The 21,789-nt window shown below is 37.4% G+C and overlaps 1 protein-coding gene across 4 annotated transcripts in view; it reads right to left on the reverse strand.

Moving 5' to 3' along the window:
- COL24A1 (collagen type XXIV alpha 1 chain) overlaps positions 1–21,789 on the reverse strand; it is a 431,777-nt gene that overhangs the window by 264,099 nt on the left and 145,889 nt on the right. For all 4 annotated transcript variants that reach the window (XM_067726773.1, XM_067726774.1, XM_067726775.1 and 1 more), the window contains 4 exons: positions 2,850–2,903; positions 2,729–2,773; positions 2,428–2,481; positions 2,099–2,152 (listed from right to left, as the gene is read on the reverse strand). In XM_067726773.1, the coding sequence (XP_067582874.1) occupies positions 2,099–2,152; positions 2,428–2,481; positions 2,729–2,773; positions 2,850–2,903 (207 nt within the window). The remainder of the gene's footprint in view (positions 1–2,098; positions 2,153–2,427; positions 2,482–2,728; positions 2,774–2,849; positions 2,904–21,789) is intronic.

Raw genomic sequence — 21,789 nt, forward strand, 5'->3', positions numbered from 1 at the left:
AAAGGTAAAACAGGCTGTCTTTGCTTTAGCTTAGACTAGAGCAACGTTGGGAAGCATTATTACTAAGAGAGGATTAAAGAGTCACAGAGCTGCAAGGCACCTTACATATGATATAGCCTGACTCCCATTTTAAACACGAGAAACTGGATACCATGGTGGTTAAATGTCCAAGGTCACAGCAGGTCAGTGTCAGGGCTGGAACTAAAATCTACATGTTATTCAGACCAGCAATTCCCCCTCTCCCACCCCAATAAACATGTTATCAATATAAATTGAATCAAAGAGTAAGGAAGACATTAAAAAGGTTTAACTTATATAAGCATGATATTTGACTCTGGTTTTCTCAAGTAATTAATTACAAGGCGTAAGAGAATAATATCAATTATTTATTACTTAGTATTGACCTTAGAAAATGTGTCATACCACTTCCTTTTCTTGTTATCAAAAGTTAGAAAACCCTCACATTAGAAAAAAATGAAGATATAAGATATAAGAAGGGTCAGTCACTGCAGATATTGAAAGTTCCTTTTACGTGGTTTAGAATCATCCTTGAAAAATAGAAGCTTTTTGTTAGCTTGACCTATACTCGTGCCCCTTCTGAGATTCAACACCACGGCACAAGTCTGGGTAGATAGCTGACTGAGTGAAAACTAGTTAAGGCAAAACTCACCACCAACATGTCATTAGATAAACAGATGCCGAAAATTGTTCTTTGGATTAAATAATTCCTGGGAAATGTATATGAAATGCTGTCACTGTTAGAAGTCATAAAGAATGGTGTATGTAAAGTTACGTAACTTAATGCTGCTTCCTTTGATGCAAAAATAAACAATCCAAAGATGAGAGGGTGGAGTTAGAGGGAACATGATGAATTGCTTGGGAAAACAACACTCTTTTATAATGTTATATTAATAAATTATGATATTATATCTAAGTTTTTGTATCTACAATCACCTTCACAGAGTTGTAATCAATATTAAAACCCTAAAACGGGGCTTCCCTGGTGGCGCAGTGGTTGAGAGTCCGCCTGCCGATGCAGGGGACACGGGTTCATGCCCCGGTCCTGGAGGATCCCACATGTCGCGGAGCAGCTGGGCCCGTGAGCCATGGCTGCTGAGCCTGCGCGTCCGGAGCCTGTGCTCCGCAACGGGAGAGGCCACAATAGTGAAAGGCTCGCGTACCGCAAAAAAAAAAAACAACCCTAAAACAATCTTAAAACATTAAAGCCCAGAACACTATGGCACAGTGGCTAAGTGCATGGGCTCTGACATATGTGATTTCCTAGGTTTTCCCAGGAGACTAACTAACTATGGGACCTTGGGCAAGTTATTTAACTCTCTGTGTCTCAGTTTCCCTAATTGGTAAAATAGGAATAATAATAGTCCCAACTTCGTATGATTGTTTTAAGGATTAAATTAGACGTATAGACCTTAGAAGAGCATCTGGCACTTTGTAAGCACTCAGTAATGTTAGCTATAATAATTATTATGATTTTTAATATGCAGATAAATACCTTTAACTCATGTTTTAACCATTTTCCATTTAAATATTTTTAATTATCCAGTAACTTTAGTTTTATAGCTTCTTAGGCTTCAAGTTAACTACAGTACATGGTATCCTTTTATTTCAATTAATTGATGGTCAAAGGTTAAAAAAAGACAAGGAACTAGAATATTTGGGCCCATAAGAGAGTGTGACAATGCTAGTTTTTCTTCCGAATGTTTCCTTAATGAAACAGATATCTGGATAAATTAAAATATTATTTAAGGTGCCTTATATTTTCTGACTTAAAATCTACTGCTTAGTTTAAATACTGTCTATAATAGATCAACCAAGATCTTTAAGGCTCACAGAAATTTGGCTTTGGCCTGGGATGGGGTGGGGTGAGGAGGGTGAGATCCAATAATCTATGAGCTCAATAATCTATGAGCTCAAAACTTCAAGGATTAGCTATATTCTAAAAGTGGAGAGAAAACGCCATACTGGTAGTCTTACATCCTACTTCTTACATTCCACAAACAACAACAGGTAGCCAGACTCATGCCATAGTGTGTGTACTCCATGAATCAGAAAGAGCAAACCAAAAGTTCAAACCTACTGAAGGTCCTGGCTTTCCTCTAATCCCTGGTGGTCCAGGAAAACCCCTAGCACCCTAAAAGAAAAGAACAGTACAGTGAAGAGAAAAACTATTATACGACAGAAGGCAGATACACCTCTATTTACAAATTACTAAAAAAATTCATGGAATTATTCTAAAATAATTGAGAAAACTGTTTTAAACAAGACTTGTAAAACCATATTGATACCATATCCTAAAAAAAATATAATCAATGATTAAAATAACGAGTACTCCTTTCTTTTTAAAGAATTTATACATTTTCACTGGCTTTTGTTGTATTTATATAAAATTAACGGTAAAAACATTACCTTGTCTCCAGGATACCCTGGTTCTCCTGGCTCTCCCACAATGCCTTGTTCACCCTGGAGAGCACAATTTCACGTGAAGACACTTAAGCAATGCAAATGTGGCAGTATTATAAGAAGGCAAATACTAGTTATATAAGAGTAATTTCTCTATTTTTCCTACTTCTGAGAAAAATTATATAATTGATAGTAGAGATTAGATCCCATATTTTTTAAAACAAGTATTTTATAAGTTGTGTGGATTCAAAAGAAAAGTAAATGTGATAAGAAATCATCTCTATGACAATGTAAATATTTAAATCACCTTATCACCTTTGATTCCAGGTAGGCCCTTATTCCCCGAAAGACCCTAAAAAAGAAAGTGATACTTTGTGACACCATAGAAAAATCAAAGTGAAATATCCATTACAAAAATAGAAACATACCATTGGGCCAGGGATTCCAGAAGGTCCAACTGGTCCCATAGAGCCAACACTGCCCTGAAAAGCAATAAGAAAGAAAGGCATCCTTGAGCACCCAACTAGAATTTAAAAGAGAACATGGTAAACTTAATTAACCCAGAATGGTTCATCTCACTAAGCCCCCACACATGCCTTATTCTTCAACTACTTCTTTTCCTTCTCACATTTATAAATCATACCAATCATTCAAATTTTAATGAGGTCTATCCTGTTCCCTGAAGCCTACTCATACGGATCTTGTCCATAAGCCTCCTTCCCTTCCTTGAGCTCCTATAATACTTACTACCCACAGCATTCATTTTGAAGTATTTCTCCAGAGAGATAATATCTTGATGATAGGGGAAATACTTTAGTGCCATGTTCCCAGGAAGTATTCAATAAATACTTCATTTGATTGTCTTAGATTTTTCTTTCACCCGTTTACTCAGCAAACATTTATTGGGCAGTTACTATGTGTCAGGCATTCCAATGATTTTATTTCGTGATTTACAACTTGCAGACAATAAAATTTACCATAATTTTAGGGAAATGAGTAGTAAACAAAAGGCTCTGCTCTTCTGGGTTTCTCTCATTCATTCATCATTTAATATTTATTGAGCATAATATGTATCAAACATTGTAGTGTTGTATAGTACTGTTGAGGAAACAAACATGAAAGAGACAGAGACACCAATGTCAAGGTTTTCAATTTAATGCTCCAAAGCAAGATTACTCAAAAACACTAACTACCACTATCATCTCCTGCAAGCAACAGACCTAGAAAAACTTCTTTAATATGTCATCTTAGAATGTAAAGGACAACTTATAAGGGTTTTTGAAAGTAAAATTTTTAAAAATAGTGGAAATCTCTTGATTGTTTGGAGCCCACTAAATTTTTGTGTTATTGATGCCTTCACTTTCCTTCTTTCTCTTGCAACCTCTCTGTGCCTGGCTAACGTATCATCCTTCACCTTCAAATACTGAGTTGCTTTAAACCTCCATTTCTTGCTTTCCAAATGTTAAGGAACTTTGAAAGGTGTATTTGAAGCAATGATGAAAATGTTGCCCTTTTTAGTTGTAATCCAAACTTCTTAGGATAGCATCCCAGGCCCTTACTACTAGTTTTCCATCAACCCTTTCAGTCTCATGTCCTTCCATTCGTCCCTACTCTCCTTTGACTTCTTCCTCCTCCAAACCCAACATTCTAGACACAATGGGCTGTGTTCTAGCCTCTGAACATGCTCTCCCTTACCACATGCTCCAACCCTTTGAAGATACAGTTACCACTACTGGAATGTCCTTCTTCTTACAGTACTGAGAATACTGCCCTGTTTTTGGTTTTTTGTTTTCTTTTTTCTGTTTTCCTAATCTGTGCATTATGTGAGAGCAGAAGCATGTTTTATTCATTTTTTTATATCTCTGACCCAACATAATAACTGGCATATAATAGTTTTGAGATAAACTATGGAATGAACAATGGGGGAAGTAATCTTCAAAAATAAATTTAAAACAGTGATTTCCAGAGGTCTACATCCTGACATAATGGCCCATTTCTAATAGTCCACATTTATATAACTACAAATTTCAGAACAGAAAATATGACATCTTTACTTTGGGGTGAGTCTTAAAGTCTGTGAAATATAACTACTATATATTTCCAACATGTGTAAGCCTGAAATACATGAGACTGTGAGAGGCAGAGTAATACTTTCCAACTTAATGTACAGATATGCAGTATTAATACATCATTGACAAATTCTATCAATAGGAAGTAATTATTCTTATAATTACAGTGGCTAGTTTATTCAAAGTTCATAGCTTTAAAACTTATGATAGTTTAAAAAATACAGGGTTCTCGCCTGCGGAGACTGGTGGAGTCGGGCAGGAAGCTTTAAAGCAGTTTCATGCCGGGCCTTACCCCAGATTTTCTGATTTGATTCCTCCCCAGTGAGGCCCAGCACCGGCTCAAGATTCCCACGTGATTCCATTGCAGACTGAGAATCAAAGTCTAAGCAAAATGACCTTGAAGTCCTTTCGCAGAGGACCAGAGAGTACTTTGGAAAAGGACCAAATATTCTGAAACCCTGGTCTATAGTGTGGTATGTTTCTTTGTATGATTTTGTCTATTTAGGTTTGCTTTTACCATTTGTCCTAGGGTCCTGACTGTTCATTATTTTTTGTTGTTGTTGTTTGTTTTCTTCTTATGAGTGTGTGTATATGTTTATTTGTGTGATTTTCTCTGTTTAGTTTTGCTTTTACCATTTGGTTTGGGGTTCTATTGTTCGTTCATTTTTCTTTTTTTTCCTTCTTTTTTCTTCCTTTTCTTCTGACCCATGTAGGTGGCAGGGTCTTGGTGCTCCAGCCAGGTGTCAGGTCTGAGCCTCCAAGGTCGGAGAACCGAGTCCAGGACACGGGACCACCAGAGACCTCCTGGCCCCAAGTAATATCATTCGGTGAGAGCTCTCCCAGAGACCTCTATCTAAACACTAAGACTCAGCTCCAACCAACAGCCTGCAAGCTCCAGTGCTGGATGCACCATGCCAAACAACCAGCAAGACTGGAACACAACCCCACCTACTAGCAGAGAGGCCACCTAAAGTCATACTAAGTCCACAGATACCCCAAAATTCACCACTGGATGCGGCCCTGCCCACCAGAAGAACAAGATCCAGCCCCACCCACCAGAACACAGGGACCAGTCCCCTCTGCCAGGAAGCCTACACAAACCACTGAACGAACCTCACAACTAGGGGTCAGACACCAAAAACAACAGGAACTAGAACCTGCAGCCTGTGAAAAGGAGATGCCCAATACAGTAAGCTGAACAAAACGAGAAGAAAGAGACATATGCAGCAGATTAAGGAGCAAAGTAAAAACCCACCAGACCAAACAAATGAAGAGGAAATAGGCAGTCTACCGGAAAAAGAATTCAGAGTAATGAAAGTAAAGATGATCCAAAATCTTGGAAGTAGAATGGAGAAAATAAAAAAAGCGTTTAACAAGGACTTAGAAGAATTAAAGAGCAAACAAAGAATGATGAACAACAAAATAAATGAAATTAAAAATTCTCTAGAAGGAATCAATAGCAGAATAACTGAGGCAGAAGACCAGATAAGTGACCTGGAAGGTAAAATTGTGGATGTAACTACCACAGAGCAGAATAAAGAAAAAAGAATGAAAAGAATTGAGGACAGTCTCAGAGACCTTTGGGACAACATTATATGCACCAACATTCGAATTATAGGGGTCACAGAAGAAGAAGAGAAAAAGAAAGGGTCTGAGAAAATATTTGAGGAGAGTATACTTGCAAACCTCCTTAACAGGGGAAAGGAAATAGTCGATCAAGTCCAGGAAGCACAGAGAGTCACATACAGGAGAAATCCAAGGAGAAACATGCCAACACACACATTAATCAAACTATCAAAAATTAAATACAAAGAAAAGATATTAAAAGCAACAAGAGACAAGCCAAAAAAAAATATACAAGGGAATTCCCATAAGGTTAACAGCTGAACTTTCAGCAGAGACTCTGCAAGCCACCAGGGAGTGGAAGGACATATTTAAAGTGACGAAAGGGAAAAACCTACAACCAAGGTTACTCTACCCAGCAAGGATCTCATTCAGATTCGATGGAGAAATTAAAACCTTTACAAACAAGCAAAAGTTAAGAGCACCACCAAACCAGTTTTACAACAAATGCTAAAGGAACTTCTCTAGGTGGTAAACACAAGAGAAGGAAAAGACAAACAAAAGCAAACCCAAAACAATTAAGAAAATGGTAATAGGAACATACATATCGATAATTACCTTAAATGTAAATGGTTTAATTGCTCCAACAAAACACACTGACTGGCTGAATGGATACAAAAACAAGACCCGTATATATGCTGTCTACAAGAGACTGACTTGAGACCTAGGGACACATACAGATTGAAAGTGAGGGGATGGAAAAGGATATTCCATGCAAATTGAAATCAAAAGAAAGCTGGAGTAGCAATACTCATATCAGAAAAAATAGACCTTAAAATAAAGACTGTTATAAAGAACAAAGAATGATATGACATAATTATCAAGGAATCAGTCCAAGAAGAAGGTATATCAATTTTGAATACTTATGCACCCAACATAGGAGCACCTCAATACATAAGGCAAATGCTAACAGTCCTAAAAGGGGAAATCGACAGTAACACTGTAATAGAAGGGGACTTTAACACCCCACTTCCACAAATGGACAGATCATCCAAAATGAAAATAAATAAGCAAACACAAGTTTTAAATGATACAGTAGACCAGATGGACTTAACTGATATTTACAGGACATTCCACCAAAAACAACAGAATACACTTTCTTTTCAAGTGCTCAAGGAACATTCTCCAGGATAGATCATAGGTTGGGTCACCAAATGAGCCTTGGTACATTTAAGAAAATTGAAATTGTATCAAGTATCTTTTCCTACAACAACACAATTACAGGAAAAAAACTGTAAATAATACAAACTCATCGAAGCTAAACAATACACTACTAAATAGCCAAGAGATCACTGAAGAAATCAAAGAGGAAATCAAAAAATACCTAGAAACAAATGGCAATGAAAACACGATGACCCAAAACCTATGGGATGCAGCAAAAGCAGTTCTAAGAGGGAAGTTTAGAGCTATACAATCCTACCTCAGGAAACCAGAAACATCTCAAATAAACAACCTCACCTTACACGTAAAGCTACTAGAGAAAGAAGAACAAACAAAACCCAAAGTCAATAGAAGGAAAGAAATCATAAAGATAAGAGCAGAAATAAATGAAAAAGAAATGAAGGAAACAACAGCAAAGTCAATAAAACTAAAAGCTGGATATCTGGGAAGATAAACAAAATTGATAAGCCACTAGCCAGAAAAGGGAGAACACTCAAATCAATAGAATTAGAAATGAAAAAGAAGAAGTAAGAACTGACTCTGCATAAATACAAAGGATCATGAAAGATTACTACAATCAACTCTATGCCAATAAAATGGACAACCTGGAAGAAATGCACAAATTCTTAGAAAAGCACACCCTTCCAAGACTGAACCAGGAAGAAATAGAAAATATAAACAGATCAATCACAAGCACTGTAATTGAGACTATGACTAAAAATCTTCCAACAAACAAAAGCTCAGGACAAGATAGATTCACAGGGGAATTCTATCAAACACTCAGAGAAGAACTATCACCTATCATTCTCAAAGTATTCTAAAAAATAGCAGAGTGAGGAACACTCCCAAACTCATTCTACGAGGCCACCAGCACCCTGATACCAAAATCAGATAAAGATGTCACAAGAAAAGAAAACTACAGGCTAATACCACTGATGAACATAGATGCAAAAATCCTCAACAAAATACTAGCAAACATAATCCAACAGCACATTAAAAGGATCATACACCATGATCAAGTGGGGTTTATCCCAGGAATGCAAGGATTCTTCAGTATATGCCAATCAATCAATGTGATACACCATTAATTAACAAATTGAAGGAGAAAATTAACAAATTGAAGGAGAAAAACCATAAGATAATCTCAATAGATGCAGAAAAAGCTTTTGACAAAATTCAACACCCATTTATGATAAAAACTCTCCAGAAAGTAAGCACAGAGGGAAGCTACCTCAACATAATAAAGGCCATATATGACAAACCCACAGCCAACATCATTCTCAATGGTGAAAAACTGAAAGCATTTCCCCTAAAATCAGGAACAAGACAAGGTTTCCCACTCTCACCACTATTATTCAACATAGTTTTGGAAGTTTTAGCCACAGAAATCAGAGAAGAAAATGAAATAAAAAGAATCCATAATGGAAAATAAGAAGTAAAACTGTCACTTTTTTGCAGATGACACGACACTGTACATAGAAAATCCTAGAGATGCTACCAGAAGACTACTACAGCTAATCAATGAATTTGGTAAAGTAGCAGGATACAAAATTAATGCACAGAAATCTCTTGAATCTCTATAGAGTAAGGATAAAAAATCTGAAAGAGAAAATAAGGAAACACTCCCATTTACCATTGCAAGAAAAAGAATAAAATACCTAGGAATAAACCTACATAAGGAGACAGAAGACCTATATGCAGAAAACTATAAAACACTGATGAAAGAAATTAAAGATGAGACAAACAGATGGAGAGATATACCACGTTCTTGGACTGGAAGAATCAATATTGGGAAAATGACTATACTATCTAAAGCAATCTATAGATTCAATGCAATCCCTATCAAACTACCAGTGGCGTTTTTCACAGAGCTAGAACAAAAAATTTCACAATTTATATGGAAACACACAAGATCCTGAAGAGCCAAAGTAACCTTGAGAAAGAAAAATGGAGCTGGAGGAATCAGGCTCCAAACTTCAGACTATATTACAAATTTACAGTAATCAAGACAGTATGGTATTGGCACAAAAACAAATATAGATCAATGGAACAGGATAGAAAGCCCAGAGATAAACCCATGCACATACTGTCACTTTATCTTTGATAAAGGAGGCAAGAATATACAATGGAGAAAAGACAGCCTCTTCAATAAGTGGTGCTGGGAAAACTGGACAGCTACATGCAAAACAATGAAATTAGAACACTTCCTAACACCATACACAAAAATAAACTCAAAATGGATTAAAGACCTAAATGTAAGGCCAGACACTATAAAACTCTTAGAGGAAAACATAGGCAGAGCACTCTATGACATAAATCACAACAAGATCCTTTCTGACCCACCTCCTAGAGAAATGGAAATAAAAACAAAAATAAACAAATGGGACCTAATGAAACTTAAAAGTTTTTGCCAGCAAAGGAAACCATAAACAAGACCAAAAGACAACCCTCAGAATGGGAGAAAATATTTTCAAATGAAGCAACTGACAAAGGATTAATCTCCAAAATATACAAGCAGCTCATACAGACCAATATCAAAAAACAAACAAACCAATCCAAATATGACATTTCTCCAAAGAAGGCATAGAGATGGCCAAAAAACACATGAAGTATGCTCAACATCACTAACCATTAGAGAAACGCAAATCAAAACTACAATGAGCTATCACCTCACACAGGTCAGAATGGCCATCATCAAAAAATCTACAAACAGTAAATGCTGGAGAGGGTGTGGAGAAAAGGGAACTCTCTTGCACTGTTGGTGGGAATGTAAATTGATACAGCCTCTATGGAGAACAGTATGAAGGTTCCTTAAAAAACTGAAACTAGAACTACCATATGACCCAGCAATTCCACTACTGGGCCTATACTCTGAAAAAAACATAATTCAAAAGGACAAATGCACCCCAATGTTCACTGCAGCACTATTTACAATAGCCAGGACATGGAAACAACCTAAATGTCCAATGACAGATGAATGGATAAAGATGTGGTACGTGCATACAATGGAATATTACTCAGCCATAAAAAGGAACGAAATTACGTCATCCGTAGAGATGTGGATGGACCTAGAATCTGTCATACAGAGTGAAGTAAGTCAGAAAGAGAACAACGAATACAATATGCTAACACATATATATGGAATGTAAAAAACAATTAGTTCTGACGGACCTCGGGGCAGGACAGAAATAAAGATGCAGATGTAGAGATGGACTTGAGGACACAGGGAGGGAGAAGGGTAAGCTGCGACAAAGTGAGAGAGTAGCACTGACATATACATATTACCAAATGTAAATCAGATACCTAGTGGGAAGCAGCCGCATAGCACAGGGAGATCAGCTAGGTGCTCTCTGACCACCTAGAGGGGTTGCATAGGGAGGGTGGGAGAGATGGGATATGCGGATATATGTATACATATAGCTGATTCACTTTGTTATACAGCAGAAACTAACATAACATTGTAAACCAATTACACTCCAATAAAGATGTTAAAAAAATACAATAAACATCTCTGTGTGGAAATTATACAGCAACAATTCATGTAAGGAATGGAAAGGAATATCGTAAAAACAAACAAATATTTCTTTATTGTCCTGTTGTTTTTTCTATACACAATATCCTAAATTTTTGTTTCAGTAAATATATTACTGTGTACAGTCTGGCATGTTCAGATGAATGTACTTTGTATGCACAATATGCTATTTTACTTTTTAGTGACTCTGAAAGAAAAACCACAAAATAGTAAGTTTCAGAAGGTATCAAAAAACTCAGGGAGGAGTCAAGATGGTGGTATGCAAAGTCACAGAGGTTGTGTCTCCCCACAAGTAGGGCACCTGCCAGACGCTGGTGGTAGACCCTGACGTCCAAGGAGATTGGTGGAACTCCCAAGCGAACCAGTAGGATGTGGCAGGACTGAGGGGGCAGTAGAAGTGGAGGCTGGAAAGGACCAGTGCCTCTAGGGTTGGCTGAGAGTGGGGAGGGGTTCCCATGCCTGGAGGGACCCTTGGGGGCTCAGATCAGGAGGGAGCATGCACAGCGTTTCCCCTTCCCAATCGGCTGGGGAAGTCTGACCAGCTCTCAAAGGCCAGGTCCTATGCCCTCAGAGGCCCCCTGTGGGCCTCATTGCTCCTGGGGGCATAGGAGGGAGGCCAGGGAGAACAGGAGGTCCAGGCCACGTGGGTCCTTGGGGAACAGGAGGGAGAGCAGGAAAGGCAAGCAGGAGGTGCCCTCCAGGACCAGAAGAGCAGGAGAGGAGCAGAGGGAGAGCACTCCACCCACTGGAACCCAGGAAGCCTGCTGGGATTGCAGGTGGGGTCCCCCACCCTCTGACACCAGAGGCAGGAGGCACGCCTGGGCCCCTTCTGTTCTGTAGAGCCTAAGCCCCACCCCCACTCCCCCACAGGACCTTTTCAAGCCCTGTGGATCCCAAGCATAGGCCCTGTCCTCCAACATCCATAGCCAATGTCTTTTCCATCTTTTTTTTTTCTTTGTTTTTCCTCTTTTTTTTTTTTTTTTTTTACTACTCTGGTTCTGTTTTACCTTCTGGTTGTTGTTTCAAGTATATTTTTATTTTTATATTCTTTCTAACATATCTGTTAGTATCCTACTCTAATTTTATTTTTTACTTTGTTATTGTTCCCCCACTTTGTTTTTTCTGCGCTTTGCAGCTTGTGGGACCTTGGTTCATGAGCCTGGGTTTGGGCCGAAGCTCCTGGGATGGGAGCTCCAAGTGTGAACCACTGGACTAACAGAGAACCTCAGACCCCAGGGAATATTCATCAGAGTGAGGTCTGCCAGAGGTCCTCATCTCAGCCCCAATACCCAGTTTTACCCAACAGCTCACAAACATCAGTGTTGGAAGACTCAGGGCAAACAACCAGTAAGACAGGACCACAATCCAACTCACCAAAAAAACAAAAAATGAGATGGCAAAAAAATATGTCACAGATGAAGGAGCAAAGTAAAAACCTACAAGACCAAATAAATGAAGAGGAAAGGCAATCTAACTGAAAAGGAATTCAGAATAATGGTACTAAAGATGATCCAGACTCTCAGAAACAGAATGGAGGCATGTACCGAGAAAATACAAGAAATGTTTAACAAAGACCAGAAGACCTAAAAGAACAAACTGAAATGAACAACAATAACTGAAATGAAAAATACACTAGAAGGAATCAATAACAGAATAACTGAGGCAGAAGAACGAATAACTGAGCTAGAAGACGAAATCGTGGAAATAACTGCCTACGAGTAGAACAAAGAAAAAAGAAGGAAAAGAATTGAAGACAATCTCAGAGACCTCTGGAACAACACTAAAGGCATAAACATTCAAATTATAGGGGTCACAGAAGAAGAAGAGAAAAAGAAAGGGTCTGAGAAAATATTTGAAGAGAGTATAGTTGAAAACTTCCCTAACATGGGAAAGCAGATAGTCAGCCAAGTCTAGGAAATGCAGAGAGTCCCATACAGGATAAACTCTAGGAGAAACACACCAAGACACATATTAATCAAACTACCAAAAATTACGTTCAAAGAAAAAATATTAAAAGTAGCAAGGGGAAAACAAAAAATAACATACAAAGGAAACCCCATAAGGTTATCGGCTGATTTTTCAGCAGAAACTCTGCAGGCCAGAAGGGAGTGGCAGGACATACTTAAAATGATGAAAGAGAAAAACCTACAACCAAGATTACACTACCCAGCAAGGATCTCATTCAGATTTGACAGAGAAATCAATAGCTTTTCAAACAAGCAAAAGCTAAGAGAATTCAGCACCATCAAACCAGCTTTACAACAAATGCTAAAGAAACTTCTCTAGGAGGGAAATACAACAGAAGAAAAAGACCCATAAAAACAAACCCTCAAAAATTAAGAAAATGGTAACAGGAACATACATATTGAATAATAACCTTGAATGTAAATGGATTAAATGCTCTAACCAAAAGACACAGACTGGCTGAACAGATACAAAAACAAGACCCATATATATGCTGTCTACAAGAGACCCACTTCAGACCTAGGGACACATACAGACTGAAAGTGAGGGGATGGAGAAAGATATTCCGTGCAAATGGAAATCAAAAGAAAGCTGGAGTAGTGATAATCCTATAAGATAAAATAGATTTTAAAATAAAGACTGCTACAAGAGATAAGGGATACTACATAATGATCAAAGCATGAATCCAAGAAGAAGATGTAACAATTATAAATGTTTATGCACCCAACATAGGAGCACCTCAATACATAAGGCAAATGCTAACAACCATGAAAGGAGAAATTGACAGTAACACAATAATGGTAGGGGACTTTAACAACATCCCACTTTCACCAATGGACAGATCATCCAGACAGAAGATAAATAAGGAAACACAAGCTTTAAATGACACAATAAACCAGATAGATTTAATTGATACTTATAGAACATTCCACCCAAAAGTGGCAGAATACACTTTCTTCTCAAGCGCACAAAGAACATTCTCCAGGATAGACCACATGCTGGTCACAAATCAAGCCTCAGAAAATTTAAAAAAAGTGAAATCATATCAAGCATCTTTTCTGACCACAATGCTATGAGACTGGAAATCAATTACAGGAAAAAAACCCTGTAAAAAACACAAATACATGGAGGCTAAACAGTGTGCTACTAAATAACCAAGCAATCACTGAAGACAACAAAAGAAGAAATTTAAAAAATACATAGAAACAAATGATAACGAAAACACAACAACCCAAAACCTATGGGACACAGCAAAAGCAATTCTAAGAGGGAAGTTTATAGCAATTCAATCTCACCTCAAGAAACAAGAAAAATCTCAAATAAACAATCTAACTGTACACTTAAAACAACTAGAGAAAGAAGAACAAGGAAAACCCAAAGTCAGAAGAAGGAAAGAAATCATAAACTTCAGAGCAGAAATAAATGCAACAGAAACGAAGAAAACAATAGCAACGATCAATAAAACTAAAAGCTGACTCTTTGAGAAGATAAACAAAATTGATAAACCATTAGCCAGACTCATCAAGAAAAACAGAGAGGATGCAAATCAATAAAATTATAAATGAAAAAGGAGAAATCACAAATGACACAATGGAAATACAAAGGATGATAAGAGACTACTACAAACAACTATATGCTAATAAAATGGACAACCACGAAGAAATGGACAAATACTTGGAAAGGTACAGTTTTCCAAGACAGAACCATGAAGAATTAAAAAACACAGAAAGACCTATCACAAGTAATTAAATTAAAACTGTAGTTAAAATCTTCCAACAAACAAAAGTCCAGGACCAGATGGCTTCACAGGCGAATTCTATCAAACATTTAGAGAAGAGCTAACACTGCTCCTTCTCAAACTCTTCCAAAAAATTGCAGAGGGAGAAACACTCCCAAATTCATTCTACGAAGCCACCATGACCCTGATACCAAAACCAGAAAAAGGTATCACAAAAAAGAAAAATTATAGACCAATATGACTGATGAACATAGATACAAAAATCCTCAACAAAATACTAGCAAATCGAATCCTACAACATATTAAAAGGATCATATACCATGATCAAGTGGGATTTATCCCAAGGATGCAAGGATTCTTCAGTATACACAAATCAAACAATGTGATACACCATATTAACAAATTGAAGGATAAAAACGATATGATCATCTCAATAGATGCAGAAAAAGCTTCTGACAAAATTCAACATCCATTTATGATAAAAACTCTCCAAAAAATGCGCAGAGAGGGAACCTACCTCAACATAATAAAGGCCATATATGACAAACCCACAGCAAGCATCATACTCAATGGTGAAAAACTATTTCCACTAAGATAAGGAACAAGACAAGGATGCCCATTCTCACCACTCTTATTCAACATAGTTTTGGAAGCTGTAGGCATGGCAATAAGAGAAGAAAAAGAAATACAAATTGGAAAAGAACAAGTAAAACTGTCACTGTTTGCAAATGACATAATACTATACAGAGAAAATCCTAAAGATGCCACCAGAAAACTACTAGAACTAATCAATGAATTTGGTAAGGTTGCAGGACACAAAATTAATGCACAGAAATCTCTGGCATTCCTATATACTAACAACGAAAAAATCAGAAAGAGAAATTAAGGAAACAATCCCATTTACCATCACAACAAAAAGAATAAAATACCTAGGAATAAACCTACCTAAGGAGATAAAAGACTTGTACTCAGAAAACTATAAAACACTGATGAAAGAAATCAAAGATGACATAAACAAGTGGAGAAATATACCACATTCTTAGACTGGAAGAATCAATATTGTGAAAATGACTATACCACCCAAAGCAATCTACAGATTCAATGCAATCCCTATGAAACTACCAATGGCATTCTTGACAGAACTAGAACAAAAAATTTTACAATTCTTATGGAAACACAAAAGATCCCAAATAGCCAAAACAATCTTGAGAAAGAAAAACAGAGCTGGAGGAATCAGGCTACCCAACTGCAAACTATACTAAAAAGCTACAGTAATCAAGACAGTATGGTACTGGCACAAAACCAGAAATATAGATCAATATTACAGGACAGAAAGCCCAGAAATAAACCCAGGCACATGTGGTCACCTTATTTTTGATAAAGAAGGCAAGAATATACAGTAGAGAAAAGACAGCCTCTTCAATTAGTGGTGCTGGGAAAACTGGACAGCTACATGTAAAAGAATGAAATTAGAACACTCCCTAAGACCATACACAAAAATAAACTCCAAATAGATTAAAGACCTAAATGTAAGGTCAGACACTATAAAACTCTTAGAGGAAAACATAGGAAAAACACTCTTTGACATAAACCACACAGCAAGATCCTTTTTGACCCACCTCCTAGACTAATGGAAATAAAAACAAAAATAAAAAAATAGGACCTAATGAAACTTAAAAGCTTTTGCACAGCAAAGGAAACCATAAACAAGATTAAAAAGACAACCCTCAGAATGGGAGAAAATATTTGCAAATGAAACAACGGACCAAGGATTAATCTCCAAAATATACAAAGAGCTCATGGAGCTCAGTATCAAAAAAACAAACAATCCAAGTAAAAAATGGGCAGAAGATCTAAGTAAACATTTCTCCAAAGAAGACATACAGATGGCCAAGAGGCACATGAAAATATGCTCAACATCCCTAATTATTAGAAAAATGCAAATCAAAACTACAATGAGGTATCACCCCATACAGGTCAGAATGGCCATTATTAAAAAATCTAGAAACAGTAAATGCTGGAGAGGGTGTGGTGAAAGGGGAACCCTCCTGCACTGTTGGTGGGAATGTAAATTGATACAATCACTATGGAGAACAGTATGGAGGTTCCTTAGAAAACAAAAAATAGAACTACCATATGACCCAGCAATCCCACTACTTTCTCAGGGCATACACCCTGAGAAAACCATGATTCAAAAAGAGTCATGTACCAAAATGTTCATTGCAGCTCTATTTACAATAGCCAGGACATGGAAGCAACCTAAGTGTCCATCAACAGATGAATGGATAAAGAAGATGTGGCACATATATACAACGGAATATTACTCAGCCATAAAAAGGAACAAAACTGAGTTATTTGTAGTGAGGTATATGGACCTAGAGTCTGTCATACAGAGTGAAGTAAGTCAGAGACAGAAAAACAAATACCATATGCTAACACATATATATGGAATCTAAAAAAATAGAAAAAAAAAGAAAATGGTCAGAAGAACCTAGGGGCAAGAGGGGAATAAAGAGGCAGACCTACTAAAGAATGGACCTGAGGATATGGGGAGGGGGAAGGGTAAGCTGGGAGAAAGTGAGAGAGTGGCATGGACATATATACACTACCAAACGTAAAATAGATAGCTAGTGGGAACCAGCTGCATAGCACAGGGAGATCAGCTCAGTGCTTTGTGACCACCTAGAGGGGTGGGATAGGGAGGGTGGGAGGGAGGGAGACGCAAGAGGGAAGAGATATGGGGACATATGTATATGTATAACTGATGCACTTTGTTATAAAGCAGAAACTGACACACCATTGTAAAGCAATTATACTCTAATAAAGATGTTAAAAAATAAAAACAATAAAACCCAAAAAAACAAAAAATAGAACTATCATATGACCCAGCAATCCCACTACTGGGCATACCCTGAGAAAATCATAAGTCAAAAAGAGACATGTACCATAATGTTCATTGCAGCACTATTTACAATAGCCAGGACATGGAAGCAACCTAAATGTCTATCAACAGATGAATGGATAATGATGTTGCACATACATACAATGGAATATTATTCAGCCATAAAAAGAAACAAAATTGAGTTATTTGTAGTGAGGTAGATGGACCTAGAGTCTGTCATACAGAGTGATTAAGTCAGAAAGAGAAAAACAAATACCATATGCTAATGCATATATATGAAATCTAAAAATTAAAAAATGGTACTCATGAACATAGTGGCAGGGCAGGAATAAAGATGTAGAGATAGAGAATGGACTTGAGGACATGGAGAGGGAGGGAGAAGCTGGGGCGAAGTGAGTGTAACATCAACATATACACACTCCCAAAAGTAAAACAGTTAGCTAGTGGGAAGCAGCAGCATTGCACAGGGAGATCAGCTCAGTGCTTTGTGATCACCTAGAGGGGTGGGATAGGAAGGGTGGGAGGGAGACTCAAGAGGGAGGGGATATGGGGATATCCCCATATTCTGCTGGGGATATCCCCAACAGAACTAACACAGTATTGTGAAGCAATTATACTCCAAGAAAGATCTATTAAATAAAAAATTATTCATTATAAAAGACTTAGAAAAATGAAGAATTAGAAAGTAAAATGGTATGGGTATAGAAACTTCCAAGCAACATAAGACATTTTGTGGCATGTCACAAGTTGCATGGAAAATCCTATTCCTAAAAAACTATAGCCCTCTGAAAGTGATCCATGATAGGTTAATAGCTGTTTTCAGTTCCACAAAGATAACCTGAAAGTCCTTCAGCACTACCTACCTACCACACTTCTCTTCCATAAGAAGATGGAATAGACAGAAGGAATAATTTCATGTGTAAGAGTTTAGCTGAGGGTGTCAGGGATATAGTGACAGAGGCAAAAAAGCCTCCCACGCAGTGACAACTAACAGAGAACTTTTGAGTCAAAGTCAGTCAAAGAAACAGAAAGACCCAAGGAAAGGTTCTTTGTGCAAAACAGCAGCCACTGGCCAATCACAGTGCATGAGTGAACACATAGTGGAAAAGACTGAATTCCATATTGGGCTTTTCAACCATTCCCACCCACTCACAGGCGATAATCACTGTCACTAATTAAGAAACCAAATGAGAATAAGAATCAACTGCATGGAAAAAAAAAATTTAAAGAAAGCAGTATCATCTCTTGTCAGAAACTATACCTGCTGGAAGGGAACACCTGAGAGATAAAGCAGAGGCTGTAGTTCTGGGCAAACAGATAAGCTGTTTACTAGGAAACACAAAAGTTCACATAATCTTTCTCAATTGTCTACAAAACCTCATCTCCTTCCATTCTGCTCCCATCACCCCATACCTCCTAGGCTGCCATGCTGCTACTCCTCTTTTCATTTCCCAAACATTCCAGTTTCCCCCTCTTCTGTGCATTTGAATACAGCGTTCTTCTGCCTAAGAGCCTTTTTCCCTTTTCCAGTCCACCACCACTCATATATAATCTTCAGAACAGCTTAAAAGACACCTCCTTTGTGAAGCGTATTCTGACTTTCTGCTATAACACAAATTGCTCCATTCTCAGTGGCTTTACTTTAGTCCATTATAGCAGTAATCATATTGTATGATATTGCCATTAGATTATAAAGCTGCCCAAAACAGAAATCTTAATTTGTAATTTTAGGTCTAGCATCTAATTCAGCATTTGATACACAGTAGGTGCTCACATTACTTTGATTAAAATTTTTAATAAATGTAGAATAGAGGAAGTAATAATACCTGCTCTACCTACTTTACAAATGAGATACACATGTGAAAGTACTTTGAAAAGTATAAGGTGCCATCTATGTCACCGCAGAAGAGATGATGACTACAAAAATGACTGTTAGTGTCATTAGCCATTTTCATTTCTGTAGAATCTCTGCGCACCTACCAAAGAGTGAGTGGAGAAAGGGAAAGGACAGAAAGCCCATTTTTACTGAGCATTATTATGTGTCAGAAACTGTTTTAAGTACTGGCACTGAAAGATGAGTAAGAGTTAAATATTAGTCAGAAAAGTAAAGGTAAAGTGTTTCAGGTAGACAGACAGGTGCAAAGGCCATGTAGTAGGGAGGCTGCATGACATCTGAGAACAAACAGCTTTGCTAGTGCACAGAGTATGTTCTCAAGATGCAGAGAAGAACCACCATGTTAAGAATTTTGGTCTTGATCTTAAGCATAATAACAGAACTTTGGAGCTAACCAATTTAATGCTAATAGGTTAAATCAAGAATGCACAAAGAGTATCTTTGGGGTCCAATTCTCTTCCCCTACTTCCTGTCTCTCCCCACTGATAGGACCAGTGACTACCACTTACAGGTTTAGCCCTATTCTAAGTTCAGAGAAAAAAAGTTGGTTCTTTGGGTTCCACCTTCACATAGAGCTTCTCATGACGTCTAAAGAAATCTCTTAAGATAGTATATATTTTAAGGTATTGTAAGTTTTAAGGAGGTGGTATAGCACAATAGAGAGAATTCTGGACTCTGGATGTACGTCATCTGGCTTCAAATCCGGGCTCAACGTTTATAAGCTAAGTGGTCTTAGGTTGTTCTGAGAATTAAATGACCTAACCCATGTGACTAGCACATAGAAAATACTAAATGAAAGTGAGCTGTTATTGCTGATTTTATTATAATTACTATACTAATATTATTATGAAAGAGAAAACTTTAAATGTCCTAGACTTACTCAGGTTCCTTAACACTTTATTCTATATTCTTGCCATCTCAAATGGGCAAGTTAAATCGTGTTGATTTTTACCATTTTTACCACAGTTCATGATGATTTTTTACCACAGTTCCAATAAATGAACTCCTGACTTACTCCTTTGGCCTAGCTGCCACCTTCTGACTTGGGGCAGTTAAGGTGGGGAAACAACATTAAATTTGGAGTCAGAGGACCTGTGTTCAAGTTCAAGCTAAAAATACCATAGCTATAATTTATGGCACAAAACTCTAGAGTCTTAATTACCTACTTCACATAATAGAGCAAGCTCTAAATTGATTTTTTAAATTAATTAATTAATTTAAAAAAAAATTTTTGGCTGCATTGGGTCTTTGTTGCTGTGCGCGGGCTTTCTCTAGTTGCGGTGAGCAGAGGCTACTCTTCGTTGCGGTGCGTGGGCCTCTCATTGTGGTGGCTTCTCTTGTTGTGGAGCACAGGCTCTAGGTGCGTGGGCTTCTGTAGTTGTGGCACGCAGGATCAGTAGTTGTGGCTTGTGGGCTCTAGAGCGCAAGCTCAGTAGTTGTGGCACACGGGCTTAGTTGCTCCGTGGCATGTGGAATCTTCCCGGACCAGGGCTCGAACCCATGTCCCCTGCATTGGCAGGCGGGTTCTTAACCTCTGTGCCACCAGGGAAGCCCTAAATTGATTTTTAAAGAAAATTCTACCTCAGCCAATGGTCATGCCCTACTTTTAGATGAACAGAAATAGTTTAAAGATTCTATTTTCATTAGGCTCCTTACATGTCATAAAAGTACGTCAATCTTATCTTTAGCTAGCTCAATGTTAAAGCATATGGCTCTAAATTTATCTAAAATATCTGTAATTTACTTCCTGTCATGAACCAGAAGCTTGGATGAGAGAAATATATTTATGAAGATATATCAAAAGTAACAGTCTGTTTACTTCAATGAATAATCAAAAATTTATCAGAGAGCTACATATCCGGACTACATTGTTTTGGCCTCCACAGAATTGCTTTTAAACTGTACTTTGCTGACATCAGAAACTTCAGTGAAACTCAAGAGTTGAATTCACTGTATAAAAACTGATTAAGTTAACAAATAATATAGTCACTTTTTTTAAGTACAATGAGTAAGTTAGGTATTAGAATGTTTAATGGCACTGGTGAAGTCCAGCTCCTACCTTTTGTCCAGGATGGTTTTCCTAACCATTTATTCAATTTTATTTCATAAAGCCTACTGTTATCATGTGCTTTTGTTTAGACCTATCTGCCTCTCTAGACCAGATGGTATGAAAGACTGTCTCAAAGGAAAGAAGTGGCTATTCTATGTCTTACACTTCTGGAGAAACTGAGTCTTGATTAAGTATCCTTAAGATAAATACACATACACATCAACCTGTAGAAATTTGTTATTTCAGCGTATCCTAAAGTATAATTAATTTTTAAATTCATACTACTGGTCTAATTTGCATATCTGGTGGAGAAATACATGTGAGCAAGGTTGATATTCAACAATGACACTAAAACTGTTCATTTTTGTAAAGTTTTAAAAACACATCTAACAAATATAAATACACACAAAAATATTTGATAAGAAGGATGATAT

This window comes from Pseudorca crassidens, chromosome 2, assembly GCF_039906515.1.
Source record: "Pseudorca crassidens isolate mPseCra1 chromosome 2, mPseCra1.hap1, whole genome shotgun sequence".
Taxonomy (NCBI): domain Eukaryota; kingdom Metazoa; phylum Chordata; class Mammalia; order Artiodactyla; family Delphinidae; genus Pseudorca; species Pseudorca crassidens.